This window comes from Chelonoidis abingdonii, chromosome 15 (genome assembly GCF_003597395.2).
Source record: "Chelonoidis abingdonii isolate Lonesome George chromosome 15, CheloAbing_2.0, whole genome shotgun sequence".
Classification (NCBI taxonomy): Eukaryota; Metazoa; Chordata; order Testudines; family Testudinidae; genus Chelonoidis; species Chelonoidis abingdonii.
The window spans coordinates 40976951-41001856 of NC_133783.1; the positions used below are offsets into that span (position 1 = coordinate 40976951).

The 24906-nt window shown below is 38.6% G+C and overlaps 1 protein-coding gene across 3 annotated transcripts in view; it reads right to left on the reverse strand.

Moving 5' to 3' along the window:
* Positions 1–549: 549 nt before the first annotated feature.
* MGMT (O-6-methylguanine-DNA methyltransferase) overlaps positions 550–24906 on the reverse strand; it is a 321839-nt gene continuing 297482 nt past the window's right edge. For all 3 annotated transcript variants that reach the window (XM_032786941.2, XM_032786952.2, XM_032786931.2), the window contains exons 5-6: positions 11719–11858; positions 550–1923 (exon numbers count right to left, since the gene is read on the reverse strand). In XM_032786941.2, the coding sequence (XP_032642832.1) occupies positions 1792–1923; positions 11719–11858 (272 nt within the window). In that variant the 3' untranslated portion in view covers positions 550–1791. The remainder of the gene's footprint in view (positions 1924–11718; positions 11859–24906) is intronic.

The window sequence follows — 24906 nt, forward strand, 5'->3', positions numbered from 1 at the left end:
ACAGTCTAATGATATAAATTGAACCTACAAAAGGTTGTGGACAAAAAATTGTACCTGAAAATATTTGTCCATGGAAGTTAAAGTACAAAACTGGAGACTGGGTTGAGGTTTTGCTAAAAATCTGTTCCTCTACACTTTAAATGATTTACAGGTACTGTACTCAATGATAGTGTCTTCATGACATTCACGTTTACTATTTCAGAAAAAGGACAAATTTATGGGAAAACAAATGTAAATATCTACAGATAAGCAGCAAGTGATGTAATACTTGAAAAAGTTTAAAGTTTAAACAAGGCATTGTGTTCGCTTGTTGGTATCCACATATTATAAAAGATAAAATACACCCAAACTGTACATATTATAAGGCTATATTTTTATCTCAGGGTTCTGGTGACATGTACAAACCACTTGAGCTTTGCTTTCTTGGTTTATATTGCCACCAGAAACCCTTGATAAAAATACAGCCTTATATTGTACAGTTGGGTATAGTTTATTTTCTCCATATATCATGTACTGCATTTTATTTACACACATACACACAGAAACATGTACATGCATAACAACTTTATTAAAAAGGTAAGATATCAATAATACTGCATTAACAAAGTAATACATTGTAATATAATACAGTAATTTTTTTTGTTAGCAATGAGCTTTCTAAAGAGACATCTACAAGAATATGAAAAAAACCCATAAAATCAGTATTTCCATGTTATAATATATGACTCCCAGACTGAAAATTTCAGCTCTTGGTAGTTTGTAATTTTTTACTTTCATGGAATCCTTTTTAAGTAATCAGAAATTTTAGCTTCAATATCCTTTCATTGCCTACATTTTCTATGGATAACCTATATGGAAAAAAACAAACTTTCCCCTAACTACTCAGAGCATTGTATAATGCACAGGAAAGCTAAATAAAATAATAATCACAATAGTAGTGATCAAAAAATATAACAATTTACATTTTTTGAGAAAACTATGGAAACGTAACCGTAGTTTGAAAAAAGCTCTTTATTTGGCATAAAATAATTTACCAGCATCTACTTTTCTGTCTACTTACTGCAATGTTAATAAAGACAATTTTTATTCATATCTTTTAAGCATCTCAAGCAATTTGAAAAGAAAAGCTGTGAATAGGCAATTCAATAGCCATTTCCTTTTGAATGATTCTCAATGTGTTTAATTAACAACTGTTTACATAAAACATCATTTCAACAGTTCAAACATCAAAGAGAAACAGGAGAATCTTGGGCACCAATCCTGGCAGAGGTACAGGCTTTTCAATCTGGACAAATACAAAGCTAAGCAGGAACAGGGAGGTGTGTGCTGAAGCTTTTGCATTTCATTTTGCTCTTAGAAACACGCAAAGGCTTCAGACTGCCGGCTGTCCCCTCTGTGAGCCAGATGCTTCCTTAGAGGGGCAGTTGCACCTAACATTTGCCATGCCCCTCCCACTCCCTTATCCTTGCTTTAATGGACATTAAAAATAGAACAAAACAGGACTGGAGATGGGAACAAAATACATGCACAACAGGCACAGTCCGCTGTACTCATTCTGCTGTAAAATGTAAAAACAAGAAAGGGCATACAAGCTGCGTCCCCTAGGACACATCCAGCTTTTTTAATATAGTAGTGCCACCACACATTTCACTTCGGATGTTGTATTATATTTATATGTCACTCAAATATTTACCATTTTCTTGAATTCTACTGTGTGTTCTGAAAGCTTGTTATAAGCCAAGTATCTTTGGTTATGTGTTTTGGCTGTATAACAGCTTTGGCTGAACTGCATCAATATGCTAACTTTTCTTTCTGAAGCTTCTCATGTGACAAAAGCCACTCTTTCAGATGAGTTCCTCCTCCGTAGTTGCCAGTCTGTCCACTGCTGCAAATCACTCTGTGGCATGGTATTATAATAGGAACCTGCAAAATACATTCACATACAAAAATAAGGTTTCTGAATCATTTGTCTGTCTTTTCTTGAGATTATTATGAATTGAAGTTCTTGTGGTTCTCTGGTCAGAAATGTAAATCCTACCCTAGTGGGCCCTGGCTGGGTGCCAGTAAGGCCAGGGCACCGTGCAGAAGCAAGTGCTGGCACAGAGTTAGGCTCCACAAACATCTCCAATTTGTCTGTGGTGGATGCTATCTGCTTGCCCTGTCCCCTAGCTCTTATAGCAGACTATGGGAGCAGCAGATCTCAGAATACAGCCTCTAGCCCAGGGGAATAGCCTACGACAGCAGTCACTTTTACCATTCACCAGTAAGTGCGCAAAGAAACCAGACATGGGTAAGCCCACCAAGGACAGAGGGGTTAGGATGGCTACTAATATGCCATTAAATTACTGGTGACCTGAATTCAAATATTAAGTTATGGGCTGGTACAGTGGTCATTTGCTGTATTGGTACATGGGAATGTCAGTGGCCAAGTCCAGGACTGATTTCTGGCTCACTGGAAGGATGCAGGCTGGGAATGCAGTGGACACAATACACTCAGACCTTGTAGGAATGGAATGTTTATCACTCGGTACTGACCCCCCTGGGCAGTGAAGTAGTGACAGTGGTGGGCTCAGAGGAGGAAACTAACCCAGTTCTGAGCAGGAAAAATAAACACACAGTTGAATACAGAGATAAGAGATTAAAAAGAAGGGGACATGGAGAGATTGTTAGGGTTCTTAAAGAGGAGGCAAAGGTCTTCTCTCAAAGAACAAGTAAAATCCATGTAAAACATATTGCATGTTCTCTGAGAAAAATGCCTTTGCTCCGCCCTCCCTCCACTTCAACAGCACAGACTCAAACACACAACTGGACAGTTCAGTGATAGATAATGGGTTATGAAGTCTCATTCACAGGCCAGTGGCCAAAATAAAGCTTAGACTGTTAGCAGCCAAAAGTCGTCGCAATCAGATAACATTTCAGTGGCCTACATGAAATGAGTTGGTGGTTTCAGGCAAGTTCCCAGTGAACAGGTCACAAATGTTTTTGTCACAAATATCACTCTTGACAGCGTCAAGAGGAAAAGGGATGACTGAGCCATAGAAGCTGAACTACCATCCTCACTCAAGAGATGGTCCTCCTTTGCCATAGTGAAACATACTGTGAAGAAGAGAGGGTTTCCCTTTCACAAGAATCACAGTCTTAAAAACATGTAAGAATTCAGACAAATGTAATCAAAGGAATCCAGTTCCTCTTTAAGAAATTAATTGTGAGTGATGTGATGTTCTTCTGCTGAAATAAACAGACAAAGCACAAATTTACACTATGTTAAGAGTGCAAAAAATTGTCATGTTGCTGAGATTTCTGTAGATACCAGTCGCATATGCCTTCAGTTGTTAGCGCTGTCTTGTCCAGTGCCGAATAAAACTGCACTTATATGAGAATCCTGACTGCTGATATAAGAGGGTTTAACAGGTGTTCTGTATCCCAGAGTCAGCACAAAAAACTATCTGTTTCTCATGGTAACAACTTTTCAAATTAAACAACAGAGTAAATGGGCCCAGAAACCCCATATAACTTGTTAGCAGATTTGTTAACGACTCTCATTGGGCGACCCTAAATTACATACCCTGTTATTGCCAAAACGTGCATTTTGTAAGATGGTAAAGCATGTTTTTCAGCTGACACTGTCCCTTTCTTAGGATTGCATACTCCTTGACAGTGAAGAGGAGACTATGTGAGGATGGAGAAGCATGTCCATTTTAAACACAAGTATATCCTGTGGTTTTTTTTGAGTAGAGATACATAAATCATGCATAAATGATACACATACATGAAGGTATCTTTGAAGTGGTTTATGAGTTGGTGAGGAGGAGGAGGAGGAGGAGGAAAGAGAGAGCAAAGGGGGCAGATTTTGTCCTCAGCTAGATCCCATACAACCCTATTGAAGTCTTCAGAGTTATTGATCATGTCAGGGAAGAAAATGTGCATGCATGTGAGACCCCTCCAAGATTCTGAGTTGCCAATGAGGAGCACTCGGCATAGTGGAGGAGAGGGGGAGACAAAGGCAATTTTAAAATGATCCTTATGGTCCCCACTCCAGGGGCCATCTATGTGCTGCTTTGGTCCCTAACATAAACTAGAGAAGCCCGAAGACTAAAGCAATCTGTGTTTGCTACCTAATAACCCCACCCCTCTCTGGGGATTGCTGGTCCACGCCCTTTATGTCAGTGGTTGGGAAATGGTGGACACAGCATCTGTTATGGTACCTCTAGGTCACCTTAGAATTCCCCCTGCAGAAGAAGTCTTCTCCAGTGTCTACAACTTCAGGACACCTTTGCACAATGAAAGCACTGCAAACTGTTCTAAACCAGGGCAGGATCTGGACTATAGTGTCGAAAACAAAGGGCTCACATGGATCCTGGTCCTGCAAAGCAATGCATCTGTGTAGACACGGAAGGAAAGAAGATCATGTTTCAGGTCCTGTATACGATATATAATTTATCAGTGTTTCTCAAAAGCTCAAAGGAAAGGTTTGCATACAGAAGCTCATGAGCATTGAATAGCACGGTAGCATAATCAAAAATAGGTACTGAATTAATATTTGGTTATGCTGAAAATAACTTTCCAAGAGGAAAAAAAAATGTTCATAGAGTAAGGATAATACTGACGGTTTTGTATAGGATCTAAGTGCTATAGCAATGGGTGCATTACAAATAGCTAAAATACATAAAGAGAACAGAGTTTCAGTTTTAGAAAATGAAACATTTGCCAGGTGTCCCTTTGCTACCACTTTAACAACTAGGGAAGGCAGTGTCGGCAAGTGGATAGAGCATTAGACTGGCACTCAGGAAACCTGGATTCTAGTCCCAATTCTGCCACTGGCCTGCTCAGTGACTTTGGAGATGTCACTTCACCTCTTTGTGCCTCAGTTTCCCATATATAAAATGATACTTTTTTGGGTAAAGAAATTTGAGAACTTCTCATGAGAAGTACTATGTAAGATTATTATGATAATAATTATTTAACAGTAAGTAAATCTGAGACTGATTTTCAATATTTAAAACCTATACCAGCATACATTTAATTTGCACCCTAAACAATTTGAGAAACTGTTTTATACCTTTTGCTTTATATCATTCATAGCAGAATGTCAAGGGTTTTCAAAAATGTACATGAAAAATTACATAACATACTGATAACGTAGAGAAGTACATAAATGCAATGTTTTTTTTATTACTGGTGTTTATAGATCATCCTTGAAATGCATATCATAAAAAATTCAGCACATCATCTTTAATCTTACAACATTTGTTCTGGTAACAGGATAGTATTTCAAATGCAGTGATGCAACTGTGAAAGGAAATGAGGTACTAAAAAGTGCATCCTTCAAGATGCTGAACATTTTAGATTCAAGATTATTTGGTACAGCTTTCTTAATCTGTATGAATAGATGCAAAACATTACACTGATTCATTTTCTATTCCACTTTGCAGTTTTTCCTTTATAAGGCTCAAACTATGCTTATTTAAGTACTCTAGAGGTAAGAATATGAACTTGGATCTCAAAGCTGCACAGTGCTAATTGCCCTCAACATTCAGCACTTTGCAGGATTAAGCCCTTGAACAGAAATGGAAGGCAAATAGGTTAAAAAAAGCTGATGATGGAAAGGAGATAGAGTAATGGATATTATATAGGTTGTTAAATTACTTTTAAAAACTTAGATGTAGACCGTATGTAATACATGGTGGTATAAAAATTTGACTGATCTTATTCACAACTGTAAATGCCACAAGTGACTTATGCAGGACATTTCCAATGAGCATCAATAAAATTTTTATACACCACTACACCATCACGTGTTCTGTTTACATCACACTTTAATGAAGTTATTTTTAAAATTATTGATATTCTTCTTGATATATCTTTCCATCCATAAAATCTATATTAGTTACTACCTACAGGTCTTGGAGTGACAGTATAAACAGCAACAGTAACATGTAAAAAATGCAAAGATAGTTAAATTAGTTTTTCCATAAATCAAGGTGTTCTGATGCTGTCATATACGTTGCAAACCTAAAGGGCCAGACACACTCCTCCTGATCCAGCTCTTTTGTGCTACTCAGGTGGCATGAAATAGTGAGCCTGTCTGTAGCTGGCCAGCTGAGAATTCCCTCAGAGAACGGGGGACAGGCACACTGCTCTGCTGGTGTAAAGTCCACTCCTATGCCAACTTCCTCCTGAAGCAGAGTGTGTATTCAGGTGGAAAAGGACATGCCATCAATTCTCAGCCGGAGTATGATCCTTTGGGGACCACAGCCAGCTGGCACAAGTTAAAGCAGTCCATAGGCTGCTGTAATTCACCCTGGGGCTGGCACAGATCATTCTATAGAGCAGAAACCGGATCCCTGATAGCCCACCACTAACATGCTCTTGTACCATGCAAATCTCACCCAGATGCTTTATATATAAGAGGAAATCTGGGCATCTCACATCTCCAGTGGGATGCACCTTCTGTTCCTATCTCTGAGGGGAGCAAGGAATTAGAACCTTGGCACTAGTCCAAATCAGATTATAGCAAGTTTAACTTGATTCCTGCTTTTAATCTGATCCCACTATTTTGGGGCGGTGCTTGAGTTAGGAGGATAGGGTAGGAAAGTGTTTTGATGCCAGGTTCTTTTTATGTAAAAGATTACCGCTGCTGGGAACCACAAGTAGTATTGGCCCAAATTAACAGGCAAAGTGCAAGTGATGACATCAAAGGTGCAAAATAAATAATATTTTGTCCATGGTTGCAGAAATTAGGTAATTTATGCCATTTTTGTCATAATGTATGATGTGTATATGATTAGTTTGTTATGTACTGTGTGTGTATGCATCATTCTATGCAGCACTGGAAATAATTAAAGAAAATGCATTACAATCACCGGGTAATTTAAAAATATCACTTCAGTTTGGGTTAATTGTGGTGACAATTTTCAGACTACTAAAATAATTAAACCTCTTAAAATTTATAAGAGCCCTAAGGACATTTGGAAAGGAATACTATCCCAATCCTCTGCTTTAAAACCTCAGCTACATGTAATGTAATTTTTATCAATAACCAAGCAGTTCATAACATTACAGCTCCATTGAAATCTTCATGCTGTGAAATCTAATTCATCCAATACATGAATCCATCACTTACACAGACCCTATCTCAAATGCTATAAAACTTCCAAACCCATAGATTTGTCTCCAACAAAAACAACATGAAGGGGCCTTTCAATCAATAATGGAATCCCTCTGATTCAGGTTCCAGCTGAATATTTTCTCCAACTTTGCTTTTGTTCTTCCGGGTAGAGGCCCACAAGGGAAAGAGCTTGTTTTCACTCGCAGCCTCATCAATACCTAAATCCTGGTGAACAAGTGACACTGAGAAGCTGTAATCAATAGCTCCCTGTGCGTTTTTTCTTCTGGTCAAATGGTTCAGCACTACTGACAGGCCTGACACTTAGAACATGATGCTAAATCTTTATCAACAGCCATCTAGGTGACTGGCAGAACAAGACTCAGGTGGTCATTAACGCTCATGGCAATCTGTGAATAAACTAAGTCCTCAATAATGCGTTTGTTTAGAAAAAGGTGGGGAAAAAACTCTCTGCACAATGTATTGATTGCCTCTGAACTGCATTTAGCAAATTCTGTCTGAGGATGAAACAGAACGGTGTTCAACTGTGGTGCTCTGCTTGTTAAGAGTTTTCAATTTGACGCAATAGAAAACTGACCATCCTATTATACTGGTTGATGGACTGAATACTTATAGAAAGCTGCCAAACTGTCAAAAATAGATCAGTGAGGCCATAATGGAAACAGCTGAAATATCAAGTTATAACATACAACAAAAATCACACTTAGCTAAAAATAATCTTTCAGTGTTCTCATGTCCTATTGCTTTTTCTCCCCTATTCCCTGATAGAAACAAATACTATAATATGAACCAGCATGTGTTCAAGTTTATTGCCAGCCACCTAAGGAATTAATGCACAACTAGTTTTATGCATTTGCAACATTTCAAATCCATACTTCACGATCTTCTCTTAAATGCACAATTACTTTATTCAATCTTGAATGTTTCAAAAATGTTGGTTGAATAATATTCTTGACTTAGGTTAGATCGATATTAGTGTCAAGTTATACACTTAGTTAGGTTTTAGCCTGAAAAATAACATAAGCAGAAAGAATATAAAGAGACTTTATACAGTTATTGCTGCTGTTAACAGACCACTGAAGACATCTTATTTAAGTCATAGAATAGTCATTTATGATGGCCTTGGACTAATCAGCCCAACATTCTGTATCTCCCATGAGTCTCTGTGATTTCTTTTTGATCCTCCTATAGTATTCTAATGAGATTTTTAATTGAACTTTATGGGTTCCCTTTGAGGACCACAGACCTCACAATCAATCTAAGCTGCTGTAAACTATTTGAAGAAGTTTTTCTTGCAAAAGGTGAGCCATCCCTGCCATGTCCTTGGCATAATTTGAAGCAAAGATGTTGCATCTCTCAGCTGCTGCCGACACCTTTTCCACCTTCTCATAAAGTTGAAGGTCACTGTATGAATTATGTGAAGAAACCTAACTACAAAGGAAACTTGTACAATGTATACTACAGAAATTAAGCACCAACCAGACATGATTTGTAGAAAAGAGAAGTATTTTGCTGGGTGGTGGAAAATATAAGGCATACATTTTTTATTATTACTTTTGAGTTCAGTCATAATAGGTTTACATATAGTTTTGTTTTTTTAAACACTTGTTTCTAGTGATAATACAACTGACAACCCTCAGGAAATCATGTTTTATAATTTTAGTGATTTTGGTCATATTTGGACAGGCGCATTTATGGAGATTAATAGTGCAAGAATAGATTCATCAGACAGGTTGCAAAACAATACATGTTTCTGAATACTGTTACAAGTAACAGTCAACTGTCAATAACCAAATAATATGTGCCAACAAGTGCTGATGTCATATATGGTGGTAAATATTTTGCATACCTGGTACATTAAAGGATTATAGTCTGTATTCACTAAGCTTTAAACCATTATGTTATGTACAAAAATCTGTTTATTCACAATGGCTTTTGAAATTGCACACTTTTTTTCAGGCATATCCTTAAACTCAGGATACACTGGTGGACAAACAATAACAACAATTAGCTCTTCCGAATGCTGTAAAAGCAACTGATTTATGCATTTTTGACACATTATACAAGGGTGATGATTACTCAAAAGGGGCATTTCCATCATAATAAAGACATGTATATTATTCATGTAGCAGTTTAATGCAGTAGTGCTTATAAGGACTCAACCTGCAATTTCACCAAAATATTTAATACTATGTCAAAATGGATGAACTGTGTTTTGTTAGATTTAAAACCTCATTGAAACTCCCTCATTGAAAAAATGCAAATTTTAAACAGTTAGCTAATGTAGAGTCAAATATATTATGTCTGTTGTGTTTGTGAAGTCTGCAAATGCAATACAAAAAGTTTATTAAGAATTCTGTAAGTGTATATGAGACTTCCATATGAAACAATCTACAAACACAGTCTGATACCATGTTTTGTCAATACGCTGTGGTGTACTTGACAATGCAACTTATTTTAATATGATAGATTGCTTTCTAATACAATATGGTGTACATTAAGACAAGACAATACAATGCAAACCTACAGGAAACAGTTCTCAAAGAATAACAATGTAGTTTTGTGCAAAAGGATATGTAACTGCTATTGCCTAAAAATGTACCCAGCTTTGCCCTCAGGCTGCAGTGGAGCAGCAGCATCCAAAGTAGAGGTAACAGCAGGTTGTGGTGTGAAAATTACTGCTTTTTCTCCTGTGAGCAAGGATGAAAATAGTTCTCAAAATATAAAGCAAAGCTATGGCAATTTTTAAAAATGGGATCCATCCCATGCTGTAACTACAGTATTTTCTGTTCTTGATATACCACCACATTTTAACATAACAATTACAGATTACTGCACTGCATTAGGGAAACTGCATTAGCAGTTACATATCCTTTTGCCATACCAACCAACATTTCACAATGGAAACTTGCTAATATAAAATATCAATATTATTATACTGTAATGATGCTCCTGTCTTTTTCAACACAAAGTCTTTCATTATTGCATATCTCCTATATCTCTAGTTAGAAGTTCCATATACATTCTGCATAAGAACATGTATAATTTTATTGTATTCCAAAAGGATTTTCTTTTTGACATGTCTCTGTTATTTTCTATTTCAATCTGCATGCTGTTCTTAGAACTACAAGTCCCAGTATGTGGGTCAGTTATGCTAGATTTCCTTTATAAATCAGGATAAATATGCACAGTGTATGTGGCACTGTGAAAAGCAAAACTTTATGATTTGTGTATGTAAAGTCACCTCCACTTGTGAATACAAATTTTTGTATTCACTTTCCTACCACATGTTGTAGTCTCTTATGTACCTTATTAAAGAAAAACTTGAGGAAACTGAATATAAAAATAACATGGAAGGTCAAAGATACAGCAGATATGATGCCAGAGAAATAAAGACAGAGAAAAGTATGGAAAGATACACATTCTGAGGGCATTTGGTAATGAGGAGAAACATACTCAAGAATGGCTCAAAAAGACATAATGTTATTAATAGAATGTTAATAAATAAAATGTCTTTGTAAGCAGGTAGCCGGGGCATCTGTTCCTGGCCTTCCCTTTTCTGTACTTGTGTAACAATGAATGGTGAAACCAATGTTGTCCTATTAGCCCAAAGAGTGTGGATTCCATAGATGATACTAAGGGCTCACTATGGCCTGCAGTCCTGGCATCAGCTGGTGCACCAAAGTTTCAACCAATGTCATACTGAGATACACATCCAGAATCTATTGGTCTAATCTCAGGGAAGGGACAAATATCCCAAAGACCAAATACAGTGGAGTTGAGAAGGCAAACTCCCTCTTCCTTTTTCATCCACATGCTGATTTCTAATGACCTAACCCATGTGCCAGGACTTACATAACCTCATTTAATATATCACCCTATACGTCACACTAATGGATCCCAGCCAAACCTGAGCCAATTTGGTATGCTGAAAGTATCTGAGGCAACTGTTAGAGGGCTCACCAATGGCTTTACAAAACCAGAGGTCCAGACCCTCAACTCATGTACATTTGATAACTCCACTGAGTTTAATGGAGGTATGTCATTTACACCAGTTGAAGTTCTGGCTCAGCCTCTGAAGTGGGGAGAGAACCTGGCTAGCTCAGACAACCCAGAACCTGAGCTGCTGGGAATCTGAGTCCTACTTGTGCCTTTATGAATGAAGAATCTATTTGCTCCTCTCACATTGCCAGAACTATTTTCAGGCCCAGAGGGATGAACTAGTTTATAACTCAGTTAAAAGCCATTCACATCCTTTGAGAAAGTGTCACTGTTAAGTGACAAAGGATTCCCCATTCCCAAGAGTATAAAAAAAGTTTAAGAATAACAAAATGTCTATAGGTTGACAAATTAAATTAAAACAAGTGCAATGCTTCTTTTCAAACCTACTAACACCATAAATGATGGGGAATAAATCATATTAAACCGGTTTATGCATTAATGCTGATTAAAAACACTTACTGACCTTATTACTCATGGTAGAGTAGTTTTCATAGCAGATAAATTTAATCTAATGACATTTAGCCCACAAAGCTTTCCGTCTAAACCCACCATCTTCCATCAACTTTATTTGAAAGTTGACATGAACTTACAGGATTGCTTCTCATTGCTCCTCCCACTGCTCTTGCTGCTTTGCTGTTGCCTGCCAGGTCTGCTAATTGCTTGTAAGAAACTGCCTCTCCAAATTTCACATCTCTCAACAGGGTCCATAACACTTGTCTGGTGAATGAATCTGAAAAAAGCAGCAGCAATACACTATTCATAAGGATGCCTTAAATAGACAAGATAAAAATCATTAAGAACTCTTACACAAACTATGGCATGAACAGCAACTTTTCTATTTTAAATTAAAACAGTCCAGATATTCAGTCCTGTTATTGTGTTCTATATTACTGTATTTAAATATATGATTATTAGAGTGCTTCAAATAATTGATCACTATAAAAAAGGGATTTAAGGCTTTGATTTTTCTATATTTTTAATTTGCTTCAAGTACAATTATCCTGTTAACTCATATAATATGGTTTTCCATTAAATTGGCCGAATATAAATTAGCACAGAGTCAAATTAAAGAGGGGAGAAATAACTGACTCTACCTATTTTACAAAGCTCTTGTATCGCTAGTTAATTTCAAACTTCAGCTGGGACACACTGGAAAAGAAGCCCTAGAGCCAGTGGACTTGGTATTATCCTGGGTGACTGCATTTTATAGTAGAGACCCCCAAGCTATTATTCAGAATTCTAGACATTATAAAATGTAAGGACTGTCTGTGACCTTCAATATACAGTACATCCTTAATGCTAAAGAGATGACAAATAAAATAACTTCCATTATTTTAGTTTTAATTTACAATCATCAAATTGCTTTTAGTTTTCATCCTGTTGCAATATTGCATAAATGAATGCATTAGAACATAAATGAATGCATTAGAACATTTTCCCCCTCCGTTCGCACAGTTTTAACTTTTCACCCACGGAGTATTTTACAGTAAGAAAACCAATAGCTAGTTTCAGATTTAGTTTGTTTTAACAGCTATTGTTTTTCCAAGACACTTGAAGAAGCTGTGATGAAAACTACAAAACATCTCTACTGTGGGTAACAAACTGTAATAAAAAAATAAGAAGCAAACAATGATGAAAACACCAGTCTCATCCTTCGGCAATGAAACAAACTGATTAAAAACATTTTCTTCTTATTCTGGTACTGAGTGCCACTGACTGTGTTATATGCAAACCTAGTGAAATGTGATTTTGTTCTTAAAGGAAACCCGTACACCATTATTTGTGTGTTAAATAATAAAAATCACTTCTTAACTGAAGGGAATGATAATCACTTCATTGAAAAAATCTGTTTAGTCTTTATTATAACATTAAGCAAATTAAACATCAGCATAATCCAGGTGATACTAGAAAAGGGTCATCAAAGAAATTAACTTTGTTGTTCATTAATTTACATGGATTAGTAGAGGGCAAAGAGATAGCAAATCTGCTCTAGTTTTTATGATATAATTTCAAACTGTACACCATTTGTGGCAGTAGGGTGACTTTGGGGTTAATCAGACTGATTTGTCCTTTTAATTGCTTTCTATTCAAAGAAAATTCATTAGATAATGTTCTCTTCAAAATTCATGAATCAATTTAACTGAAGAAACCACATTAACAGCTTTGGGTTCATTAGCACATGCAGTTGTGTTACTAGCTGATTGCTAGGAGGGTTTCCTTAGGCAAACAGATTTTGTTTACTGTGATTTCTTTAGAAAGGTTTATTTCAAATCAAATTGTTACTTATTATTTTTTTAACCTCTTTTTAAGCCAGCAAGATTAGTGTTAACCTTGAGCACTCAGGGATTTCAGGGAATTATTGCCTGATGTCATTTTTTAAAATCAATGAAATAAAGTAAATCCACATTGCCAGGGACTCACTCCAAACTTCCCCTGTCCCCACTCCCACCCTTTCTGGCAGAGAAATAGGAGGCGGGTTAGGCCAGCAGGGTAGGTGGACCTGGAACTTTACAAAACCTGTAGGAATAAAATGAGAAGTCTGTGCAAACTTAACTGGAGCATGGAATAGTTACAGGAAACAATGGAATGGTTCCAAAATCATCATTTGAGAGCAAAGCAATAATGGTTCTTTGTAGCGTGATGGCCAAATTATTGAGTACCTTTTAAGATTCTAAAAATATTGTATGATAAAACAATTATTATCTCTGTCCTTACATACAGATACATATTTTCTGATTCACTGTACATTTTCCAAATGAAACAGTATATACTGTATCTTTACTGTCACAAAACGTTAGACATTATGGCTCAAAATAATGAAATATTTAGCAATCATGCACATCAGTTTATAAATGTATCTGAAAACTCAATTTTGCCCTGTAGGGAGCAAATGCATTAATTAGTTTAAGCAGCTCGAAGAGACAGTGCCAAATACTGTTATTAAACTGTCTACAAGTGTTAGTGCCTGTATGCATAACCTGCTCAAAATTAGATGGCTGAACCTTCACCAATTTTCAATACAGGTGCCAACATTTTATGCTATTAAATGCCATTATAAAGTGTAGTAAAATTTGCACATAAAAATTAACACACATTCCCTCTCTCTCTCTCTAAACACACATGAAAATTCTTTATATTTTCTTGAGGTTAGGACGACTGCATAATTTTTGAGCTGTGGATCGAAGCAGAGCCATGATTGAGGTATACTACATCATCCAAAACAGCTAGTAAATGTTTTCTGTTCTCCACCCCTGCCACTATTATGGTGTACATATTGTATATGTTTTTTAAGAAATATATTCCATTCACTATAGTAGACTCTCTGCTGCCCTCTTTCCAGACAATGTTGTTGCTAACAATAGAGCACCTGACTTTGTTCAAAGGTATATTCTGTTAATTGGTAAGCAGCTTCTCAAATTTTATCCCTAAATGCACACTACATTGTGCAAGGGGTGATATGCTGAGATGAAGGTTCCAGAACTGTGGCTATCAGGTATCTTATAACCATACAGGTAAAGAATTGTAGACCCAAGAGACACTGCAGGCTTTTTGATTGGTGATGGCTTTCTCGTCCAATTGAACCTGCTAGAAACAAGCTTTTCTAATAGCTGCATTGATCATATCTGAAGACTATAAATAAGGGATTCATTCAAAACTTGAAATCTTTCAATAAAACTTACTCCTCCCACAATAACAGGCACAGATAGCAATATACAGTCCCTGCTGGTTTTTCCTTGCACTGATTTTAAGAGAACAGTATAATAAAGTCCAGGCTGCAGGGCTAAAGGTATTTCAATGAAAGATGCATGTTAGAAGTTCATGTCGGACAAAGGGCTTAAGGTGTGCTAAGCCACAGACCTGGGTAATCTATGCTTTCCCCTATACAACAACTGGCCATTCTGAAGCAGGTCAAGAGATGTCTCATTGCAGATCTTGGCCAACAGGAGGAAGTTGGTTGCAGTGTTTTGTTTGAGATGGCCAATACAGTTTAGCCCTGGGAATTCTTATTTGGATACCTAATTGCAGTGGTTGTGGCTATTCAGTGACCACAATAGGATGGTCAACAGAGTTAATAATAACTATGAATCTGGACCCTTTGGCCACTGTCATGCTAGGCAAAGGGAGACAAGGCAGGAATAGAAAACATACGAAATTATGCACCTGTGCATAAACAGAAGCTGAAAGCCTTGATTTTGGTTCCAGTCATTCCCTACCCCCATGAGCAGCTCTATTTCATGGAATGGTCTGAACCCCCTACTTCTCTCAGCCCTATATGGTGAAGATGTCTGGCTTGGACTTACACATAATTTACTGCAACACATTATTCAGAAAATATAGCCCAATATTATTTCTTGAAAAGACATGAGAGCTATAACTGCCCCACACTAAAAAACACCCTGACAACAACAAAACCAACCCTCCCTGCCACAATACTTTTTAAACACACACAACAGTAACTTTTCCAAGTATTTCTTATTGCTTTGTACTTTTCAGAATAAAAAACAACAGGAATTAGATTCCATTACGTGCTAATCGCTTCCCAAATTTTATAAGAAATCTAAGTTACATTTGAGCAAATACCAAAAAGCAACCAACTAACCAAACAAAAATCCTAAAACCTTCGCATTCATAACTTAACATCAGCCCAAGCAATTATGTTGAAAAAAAGTCCAAAAATGCACTCCCAGGCTGAAAGCTTGTATGCCAGGGGTTTTCAAACTTTTGTACTGGTGACCCCTTTCACATAGCAAGCCTCTGTGTGCAATCCCCCTTATAAATTAAAAACACTTTTTTACATATATAATACCATTGTAAATGCTGGAGGCAAAGCGGGATTTGGGGTGGAGGCTGATAGCTCGCGACCCCTCCATGTATTAACCTTGTGACCCCCCGGGGGGTCCCAACCCCCAGGTTGAGAATCCCTGTTGTATGCCAAGATTGAGTATGAAGTGAAGTTATAAATATCTGAAAAAAGGGGTTTTTAACTAACTTATTGTTAATGCCCAAATGGTACAGGTGCTATGCCACTTTCTAGTCATACGGTGCCTGAGAGAATACATTTCCCCGTATGAACAAGTTACTTTAATGCAGGATAAACACAAACTGAAAACATATGTTCATTTTATGGTTAGGTGTGCCACATAATAATTTAATTAAAGGCTGGAAGCATTATAAAATGCAACTACGAACTACTACCAAAGCATCTAGGCCAGTGGTTCTCAAATTGTGGGCTGGGACCCCAAAGGGGATCGCAACCCATTTTAATGGGGTCACCAGGGCTGGTTTAGACTTGCTGGGGCCCCACTGCCTGGGATCAAAGCTGAAGCCTGAGGGCTTCAGCCCTGGGTGGTACGGCTCAGATTACAGGCCTCCTGCATGGGGCTCATGCCTTTGGGCTTTGGCCCCCCAGCTCAGGATGATGTAGCTCAAGCTTTGCCCCTCCCGCCCCTCCACCCAGCGCAGCGGGGCTCCGGTGGGCTCAGGCTTTGGTCCCTCCTCCTGGGGTCGTGTAGTAATTTTTCTTGTCAGAAGCGGATTGCGGTGCAATGAAGTTTGAGAACCTTTGATCTAGGCTTAATAACTACCACAGAGATCCAGATGCTGCAGGCAACCTGATATAAGAAGAGCAGAGAGAATGGTGGACACTCTGTTAAGAATTCCAGTAATTTCTTCTCTCCCTCTATATGTCTTAAAATTCTGGGTAAGTTCAAAAGGTAAGAGGCCTAACTCCTCCTCCTTATCCCATGGACCAAGAGTGAGGCTGGACGGGACAGGACAGGCAGACTATTTACCAAAAACTCATTGTTGGGAACCAGATAACTTATTCAAGTCTATTTTTAATGTGTTTCCAAATGTAAACATAGACAAATTCCTACATCTACCACATCAGTTGTGGAGACTGAGCAGTCTGTGTCTGCTTGCATGATATATACATCTATTACAGTAGATACAGAATGTGGAATGTGACCTTGCCTTACTCAAAATATTAGATTTATTTTTACAAGTTAGCTATGACCTTTATGACCTCATAAGTGGCAGAACCAAAGAAAAGACTAAAGTGGTTCATAAAGATCAAACATAAAATGTAAAAATAAATTGGTAATTTTCATTTTGGAGATGTCCTATTAAATTTATACAATCCATAATTAATTTTATAGTGAGATATGTATTTTAAAAAATATTTTAAAAGTGAACATTGACTCTAAAACACTCAAACCATAGTAAGGTTCCATTTTTATCATCCCTCAATTACTTCCCTATTAGTTTTACTTGTAAAATGAGTAAGTTTATTTTTTTCTTACTGCTATTACTGCAAAATCAACCTTGGACCTCAGAGTGAGGCTGACATTTTCTGGCTAATATATCAATAGCAGGAAAGGAGATTCTTCAGTTAAAATATATAAATTCTGTTTCTGACGTATGGGTCTAAAGGTATATCTACACTACAACTGGGGTTGTGATTTGAGCTTGTGGAGACATGCCTGCACTAGTTTTAACCTAGCTAGCTTGCTAAAAATAGCAGGGAGAACATAGACTCATAGACTCATAGGTCAGAAGGGATCAATATGATCATCTAGTCTGACCTCCTGCACAAGGCAGGCCACAAACCCTACCCATACACATTTATAACAACAAACCGAACCCATGACTGAGTTATTGAAATCGTCAAAATTGAGATTTGAAGACCTCAAGCTGCAGGGAATCACCAGCAAGCGACCCATGCCCCACGCTGCAGAGGAAGGCGAAAAACCTCCAGGGCCTCTGCCAATCGCCCTGGAGGAAAATTCCCTTCCCGACCCAAATATGGCGATCAGCTAAACCCTGAGCATGTGGGCAAGACTCACCAGCCAGCACCCAAGAAAGAATTCTCTGCAGTAACTCAGTTCCCATCCCATCCAACATCCCCTCACAGACCATCGAGCAGACTTATCTGCCGATAATCCAAAATCAATTGCCCAAATTAAACTATCCCATCATAACATCCCCTCCATATACTTATCAAGCTTAGTCTTAAGCCCGATAAGTCTTTTGCCCCACTACTTCCATCGGAAGGCCGTTCCAGAACTTCACTCCCCTAATGGTTAGAAACCTTCGTCTAATTTCAAGTCTAAACTTCCTAATATCCAGTTTGTACCCATTCGTCCTCGTGCCTACATTAGTACTAAACTTAAATAATTCCTCTCCCTCCCTAACGTTAATCCCCTGATATATTTATATAGAGCAAGCATATCCCCCGGAGCCTTCTTTTGGCCAGGCTGAACAAGCCAAGCTCTTTGAGTCTCCTTTCATAAGGCTGATTTTCCATTCCTCGATCATCCTAGTAGCCCGTCTCTGAACCTGTTCCAGTTTGAATTTCATCCTTCTTAAACATGGGACACCAGAACTGCACACAATATTCCAGGTGGGGTCTCACCAGCGCCGTATATAACGGCACTAACACCTCCTTCTCCTTGCTGGAAATACCTCGCCGGATGCATCCTAACACCGCATTTGCTTTTTTAACAGCCATATCACATTGGCGGCTCATAGTCATCCTGCTATCAACCAATACTCCCAAGGTCCTTCTCCTCCTCCGTCGTTTCCAACTGATGCGTCCCCAACGTATATCTAAAATTCTTATTATTAATCCCTAAGTGCATGACCTTGCACTTTTCGCTATTATATTTCATCCTATTACTATTACTCCAGTGTACAAGGTGGTCCAGATCTTCCTGAATAGTATCCCGGTCCTCTCTCCGTGTTAGCAATACCCCCCAGCTTCGTGTCATCAGCAAACTTATTAACACATTCCCGCTCTTTGTGCAAGGTCAGTAATAAATAGGTTAAATAAGATCGGTCCCAAAACCGATCCTTGAGGGACTCCGCTAGTAACCTCCTTCCAGCCTGACAGTTCACCCTTGAGTACGACCCGCTGCAGTCTCCCCTTTAACCAGTTCCTTATCCACCTTACAACTTTCACATTCATCCCCATCTTTTCCAATTTAACTAACAGTTCCCCATGCGGAACCGTGTCAAACGCCTTACTGAAATCGAGTAAAAAATAGATCTACCGCATTTCCTTTGTCTAAGTAATCCGTCACCTTCTCAAAGAAGGAGATCAGGTTGGTTTGGCACGATCTACCTTTATAAATCCATGTTGCAACTCGTTCCCAATTACCATTGACCTCAATGTCCTTAACTACTTTCTCCCTTAAAATTTTTTCCAAGACCTTACACACGACAGACGTCAAGCTAACAGGCCTATAATTACCCGGATCACTTTTATTCCCTTTCTTAAAAATAGGAACTACGTTAGCAATTCTCCAGTCATACGGCACAACCCCCGAGTTTACCGATTGTTTAAAAATTCTCACTAACGGGCTCGCAATTTCACGCGCCAGTTCCTTTAATATCCTCGGGTGGAGATTGTCCGGTCCCTCCGATTTTGTCCCATTAAGCTGTACCCAGGGGTGCTTCAGCACTGAGATGTTCAGATACCAGTATGATGGGTCCAATATTAAAACCTAGATAGATAAATTAGATAGATTATATATAGCCAATATTTAAAAACAGGTATGGCCTGTTTGATTTATACACAAAACTGTGTAGCAGAGGTGCACTATCCCTAGGAGAGCAAGGTGTTGCAACCCTAAATCCATGCTCAAACATGGCATCTGTATGGCTAATCGTTGGTCTGTACAGGGTCAGCACAAGGTCAGTATAGACAGGGCCGGCGCTTCCATTTAGGTGGCCTAGGCAATCACCTAGGGCACCAGGATTATTGGTGGGCAGCATTTTGCTGGAGGGGGCGGCAGGTGGCTCCGGTGGAGCTGCCGCAGTCATGTCTGCGGACGGTCCGCTGCTCCCGTGGCTCCAGTGGACCTCCCGCAGGCACCACTGCAGGAGCCGTGGACCAGCGGACCCTCCGCAGGCACGACTGCGGCAGCTCCACCGGAGCCGCAGGATGGCAAAATTGCCATGTGCCCAGGGCGCTAAAACCCCTAGCGCCGGTCCTGAGTATAGGGCCGTGTGCTACTAGTGGGTCGTGTGTCACTTGTGTGCCGCTTGCTACTGTAGGGCTGTGTGCTACAAATGTGCCGTGTGCCTATTCTCGAACCTTCCGTTTGGTCAATTGTTGGTCAAATTAGTGCCATGTGCAAAAGAGTAGGGTGTCGTGTGCAAAAAAAGTAGTGTGCCGGGTGCAGATCCTGTTTACGTAGAGGGCACCAGCTCAGAAGCTGGAAGGCGAAGGAGCTAGGGACCAATCAGATGCTGACACGAGTAAGAGTCTTCAAATAAAACTGTGTCTCGCGCCAAAAACTGTTAGAAGTGCCCGCGTGTTAGCTGATGGGCCTGATCACTCCTTCAGCCACAGTCTTCTCCGTTTTTGTCGGCTCGTGTCGTGTAATTTTGTTTTGCTTTTTGGATTATTTCCACCAATTTGCCACGTACTTGGTGTCTGTACTGCTGGTCAGCTGCATCTGGAGTGTGGTAAGAATATTTTGATTTTTGTATATAATCCATTTTGCCCAGTTACCCTCCTCTGTTTTTCCTTCCCTGCTTAGTATAAAATTTTGTATAGAGTTGTGTATAAAGTTTTGTATATAATTGTTAATAGTATTCTTGATCGATAAACTGCCTTGTTCAATTTGAATTGTAATTTACTCTTGCTGCTAGTTCAGTCCGGTCATTTTCCTTGTTGTTGTTCTTATTGCTTGGTACCAAGTTGTGTATGTTTTTATTCTGATAGTATCTGTAGTTGTTGAATTGCCCGTTTTTGATCGAAGTTGCAGTTTATCCTTGTTGCTTGTTCAGTTAATGAACAGCTGTTTGGTTTTGAACTTTACTTGGTTGTATCTAGTCGTTCCTCACCAGAGTAAACACTTAGTCGAACCTGATTCGTCTCGGTCACAAGGGAGAGATTATGCATCAGTTGGAAAAATTGTCTCTGGGAGTGTTTGCCATCCACAGGAGGTGCATGTTCTATGACATCCATTAGGTACCAGGAACCACAGGTATCAAACTTGGTCCACAGGGTTTTAGAAACCAGTAAGTTCTGTCTTGCCAACAGTTGCCAGAACTAGAAGCTCAACTAGGCCAGAGGACTCCAGTCCTGCAATCTGATTAGTGGAACTAAGGGGGGACCTGATTGGTTCCCTGACTCTAGTTAAACCAAGCACAGGAAGAGGAAGTTGTCTATTCAACTGAGTTTACCCTGCTTAGGGCTGCTTCCCTTGAGCTACTTGCTCCCACTGCCTGGTTTTGGTATCCTGCCCCTGCCTGCCTCCTGCCCCCTGCTCTGACCACTAGGTCAGAACACCCATGTCCCAGTTTTGACATTAGGATTAGACAGACTGCTCTACAGGAAAGGGTGGGTCCAGATGAGTGGGATCATCATCATATCTATTTTCACCCTCTCTCAGGATATCTACTTGCTGGGAGGATAAGAAGTCAAAAGATTCTGCTCACAAGGACTGGTATTGTGATTGGCTCTTGTGTCAACCATGCAAATATCACCCTTTGTTAAGACTTTATTTTTTGTTAAAGTCTATGAATGCACAGCTCTGAAAACAGTTTTTTTCCAGCAGTACTGTGAAAAACCATAACCACAATTGACTCTCATTGGCATCCTTGAGAAGTTTCAAAAGAGGCATCACAAAGTGAAAGGGCATGAAGACTGAATTCACTCACTCACAGATGTCGGCCCTGCAGGTCAGGGTTGAGATATATTGGCCGGGCAAGTGAGGATGTTCTGTTTCATTGTTTGTGCTGAACTAGTTCTGTGGACAGAAAACTTCAGTGCTGTGGATAGGGATCACCAGGACTGTCACTTTGATGTCTTTTACAAGCACTAAATTCATATAATTGTATGAAGAGATTAAATTAGAAAGTTATGTAATATAAATAATATACATAATGGGCAGCAGTGAGATAGTATTTTTATTTTTACTAGTGTTCCTTTTAGCAGAGGGACCACAAAACTCACTTGAGATTGCATCTCTTATGCATATTTCAATGATACAATTCAAGGCATTATTTCACTTTGAAAACAAACAATGCTATTTTTCTCCCGTGGAGAAAACATTCTGTGGCAATAACAACTGCTTCAGTAGAAAACTTTATGTCAACAGCAATATAATTCAATTATATAACTATCCACCGTTCAAGTAATTCTCATTACATATTCAAAACTCCTGACCAAGATTACAGTAACTTTCAACTGTCTGATAATGACAACTACCCACCAGTGAACGACAAGTCACAACTTCAGCAGAGTACTTCCTTCCAAAAGAACCTATAGAAAATAAGATCATGGATACACTACACACAAATTTCAAGACTCAACTGTAGCCATTCAAACAAAAAAATCTGTCCTGTATTTGATAAGGAAAACCAACTGGGTGACAAGCAAGTGGGCTTATCGACTAGAGCTATAATCTTTGCCTGGATGAGAAGTCTCTGGGTTCTGTTCGGGTCAGATCCTGGCAATGACTTGTGATGATTTATTGCTCCTAACTTAGTGCACTATACATTACTGTAAGGTAAGTAACCATTTGCTTTTTGTTTTTTAATTCCCAGGATGTAATGAGTTCTATACCCATAATATATGTACTAACTGTCCACTAGTTATACAGAGTGGTTCCTTCAAGCATTTTAAGTAAAGAACAGTCCAGCATTTGTAACAGACCTTGAAATTCAATGTTAATATTAAAACATTCCCCTTCCGTCCTGACCTCAAAATGGTGGGGTACAAACATGGCAACTGGATGTTCCAATATTCCCTGGAGTCTGTGCTGCAAGTGCAGCTCAAGGGAGTAAACATTTTTCATCTGAAACTGAAGGATGTAAAGATATGAACATTTAGCAGGCTATATCTAAACACTACAGTTCTCTGAAAGTTTGCTACCAGATTGGAGTTTCACTTGCGGCTCTGCCTTGGGATGAAAAGTTCTTTCCTCCGTGAGAGGCTATGAGAAGATAAACATAGGCAAAGGGGTGTGTATATGTGTTTTATATTTATATGTTTCTGTATCACGTAAGTCAGGGAAAGGGGAAAAATATGGTTAAATATTACAGAAATTTTGCCATATCTGATATATAGTGTAACAAGGACATCTTTAGCCTTGTGCATATCAACAGGCCAACCCATGTCAGAATGCAGTTCAACAGGAGCTGTGTCTGATCTTTGGTTTAATATGGCTTTAACTACAGTTTCCTTCAGATTGTTGACAGGGTTCTATCCTTACAAGCAAACAACTTTCTCTGGACCTTTGTTCATCAGTCTTTATTCAGGCTAAATGTCCTAGAGGTCAGTGGGAGTTCTGCCTGAGTAACAATCATAGTTCTGGGGCCTTTCTTACATGCTAACTAATGGTGTGCACATATAAAGGTAAAGTATAACACACATCTAATGAAATGAGCAGAAAACTCTAGCATACTATACTAAATTTCAGCATCTCAAATCTGTGGAAATTTGTAAAATTTAATGTTTTCCCCAGAATGCACATCTTATTTTGGAAGTTTACATGAAAACAAGAGCATAAGCAAAATATGGATCCTTAATTTATGACACGTTAGCAACTATGTTTATCTAAGGTAAACATCATTCAGTAGTTATCATTAGGCTTTTCATTCCATGGGATGGTAAGAAATGCTGAGAATTACAGAGCTAACTGCAATTCCCTCTTGGGTTAAGACACAGACCATGTCACATCTGTCAGGCGATTTATGCAGATATTTGAAGTGGCGTACAGTTAAATGAAGAAGCTACATGGTCATCTTTGAGCTGTAGGTAATATATACCAAAATTGCAATTGCTACAAGAGAGGGGAATAAATGCTGTAAATGTTTTCCCAGTCCCTTCAATCTCCTTCCACCCTACAAAGAAGTGGCAGGAAAGTCTTGCTTTGGAAAATGGATGAAGAAGGTAAGCATAAGAGCAAGTCCTTGTCTCTGATTCCAGTTCAATTTAGATTTTGTTGAATCCTCCCCACTCTCTGCAGTAAGATTTTCCTACCACACTAGTGTACTGTAGGCTGGAAAGATATCATGGTTTTTTACCCCTTTTTTCTTGGCATATTTTCCCTTTCATATCTTATTTTTCTCACCCCTGTAGCACTTGCAATTTGGCCCATGATTAACTCAGATTATGACCACGGGACTTCTTCATGTAACGTCTGCTACTAAACCTTACAAAACTGCTTGGCAGGGTGTACTGTCGAGTAGCAAGGTCTGTCTGTCTCTTATCCCATGATTCTCAACAAGTACCTTTTTAATTCTCATCTTCTTACAAGTCCTGTGTGTGGAGAGGAAAGCTGAGTACACACTTGAACTTTACTCTCCTTTACCCTTGTTTAATCAGTAACATTATATCACTGTGAATTATTGAATAAGTAAATTCAGAGACCCATAAATACAATACATTAGTGAATATTGCATTACTCCAATCACAGCAGATGTAGTTTTGGACTGCTTAAATTCAACCTTTGCATCTGGATCAAAATGTTGATTCCCTCCATGCCCCACTGATAGACTAAGAAAAAACAGGACATCAAATAAGATTAAAAAATACAAATATTTAGCAACCTCTTATAAAATATTTCCTTATAATACAGCTGGTGTGTATATTTCAGCATAAATACATACATGGAAGTAATAACTTAAGAACTGTACTCACTTTGTTCACATATTTCTTAAAACAAGTCAATATGTGTAAACTCACTTCTACTGTTGGAGATCCTCACTGGATCCTGATCCAGTTATCTTTGTTCATGTAGAAGGATGCTGATGAATACAGT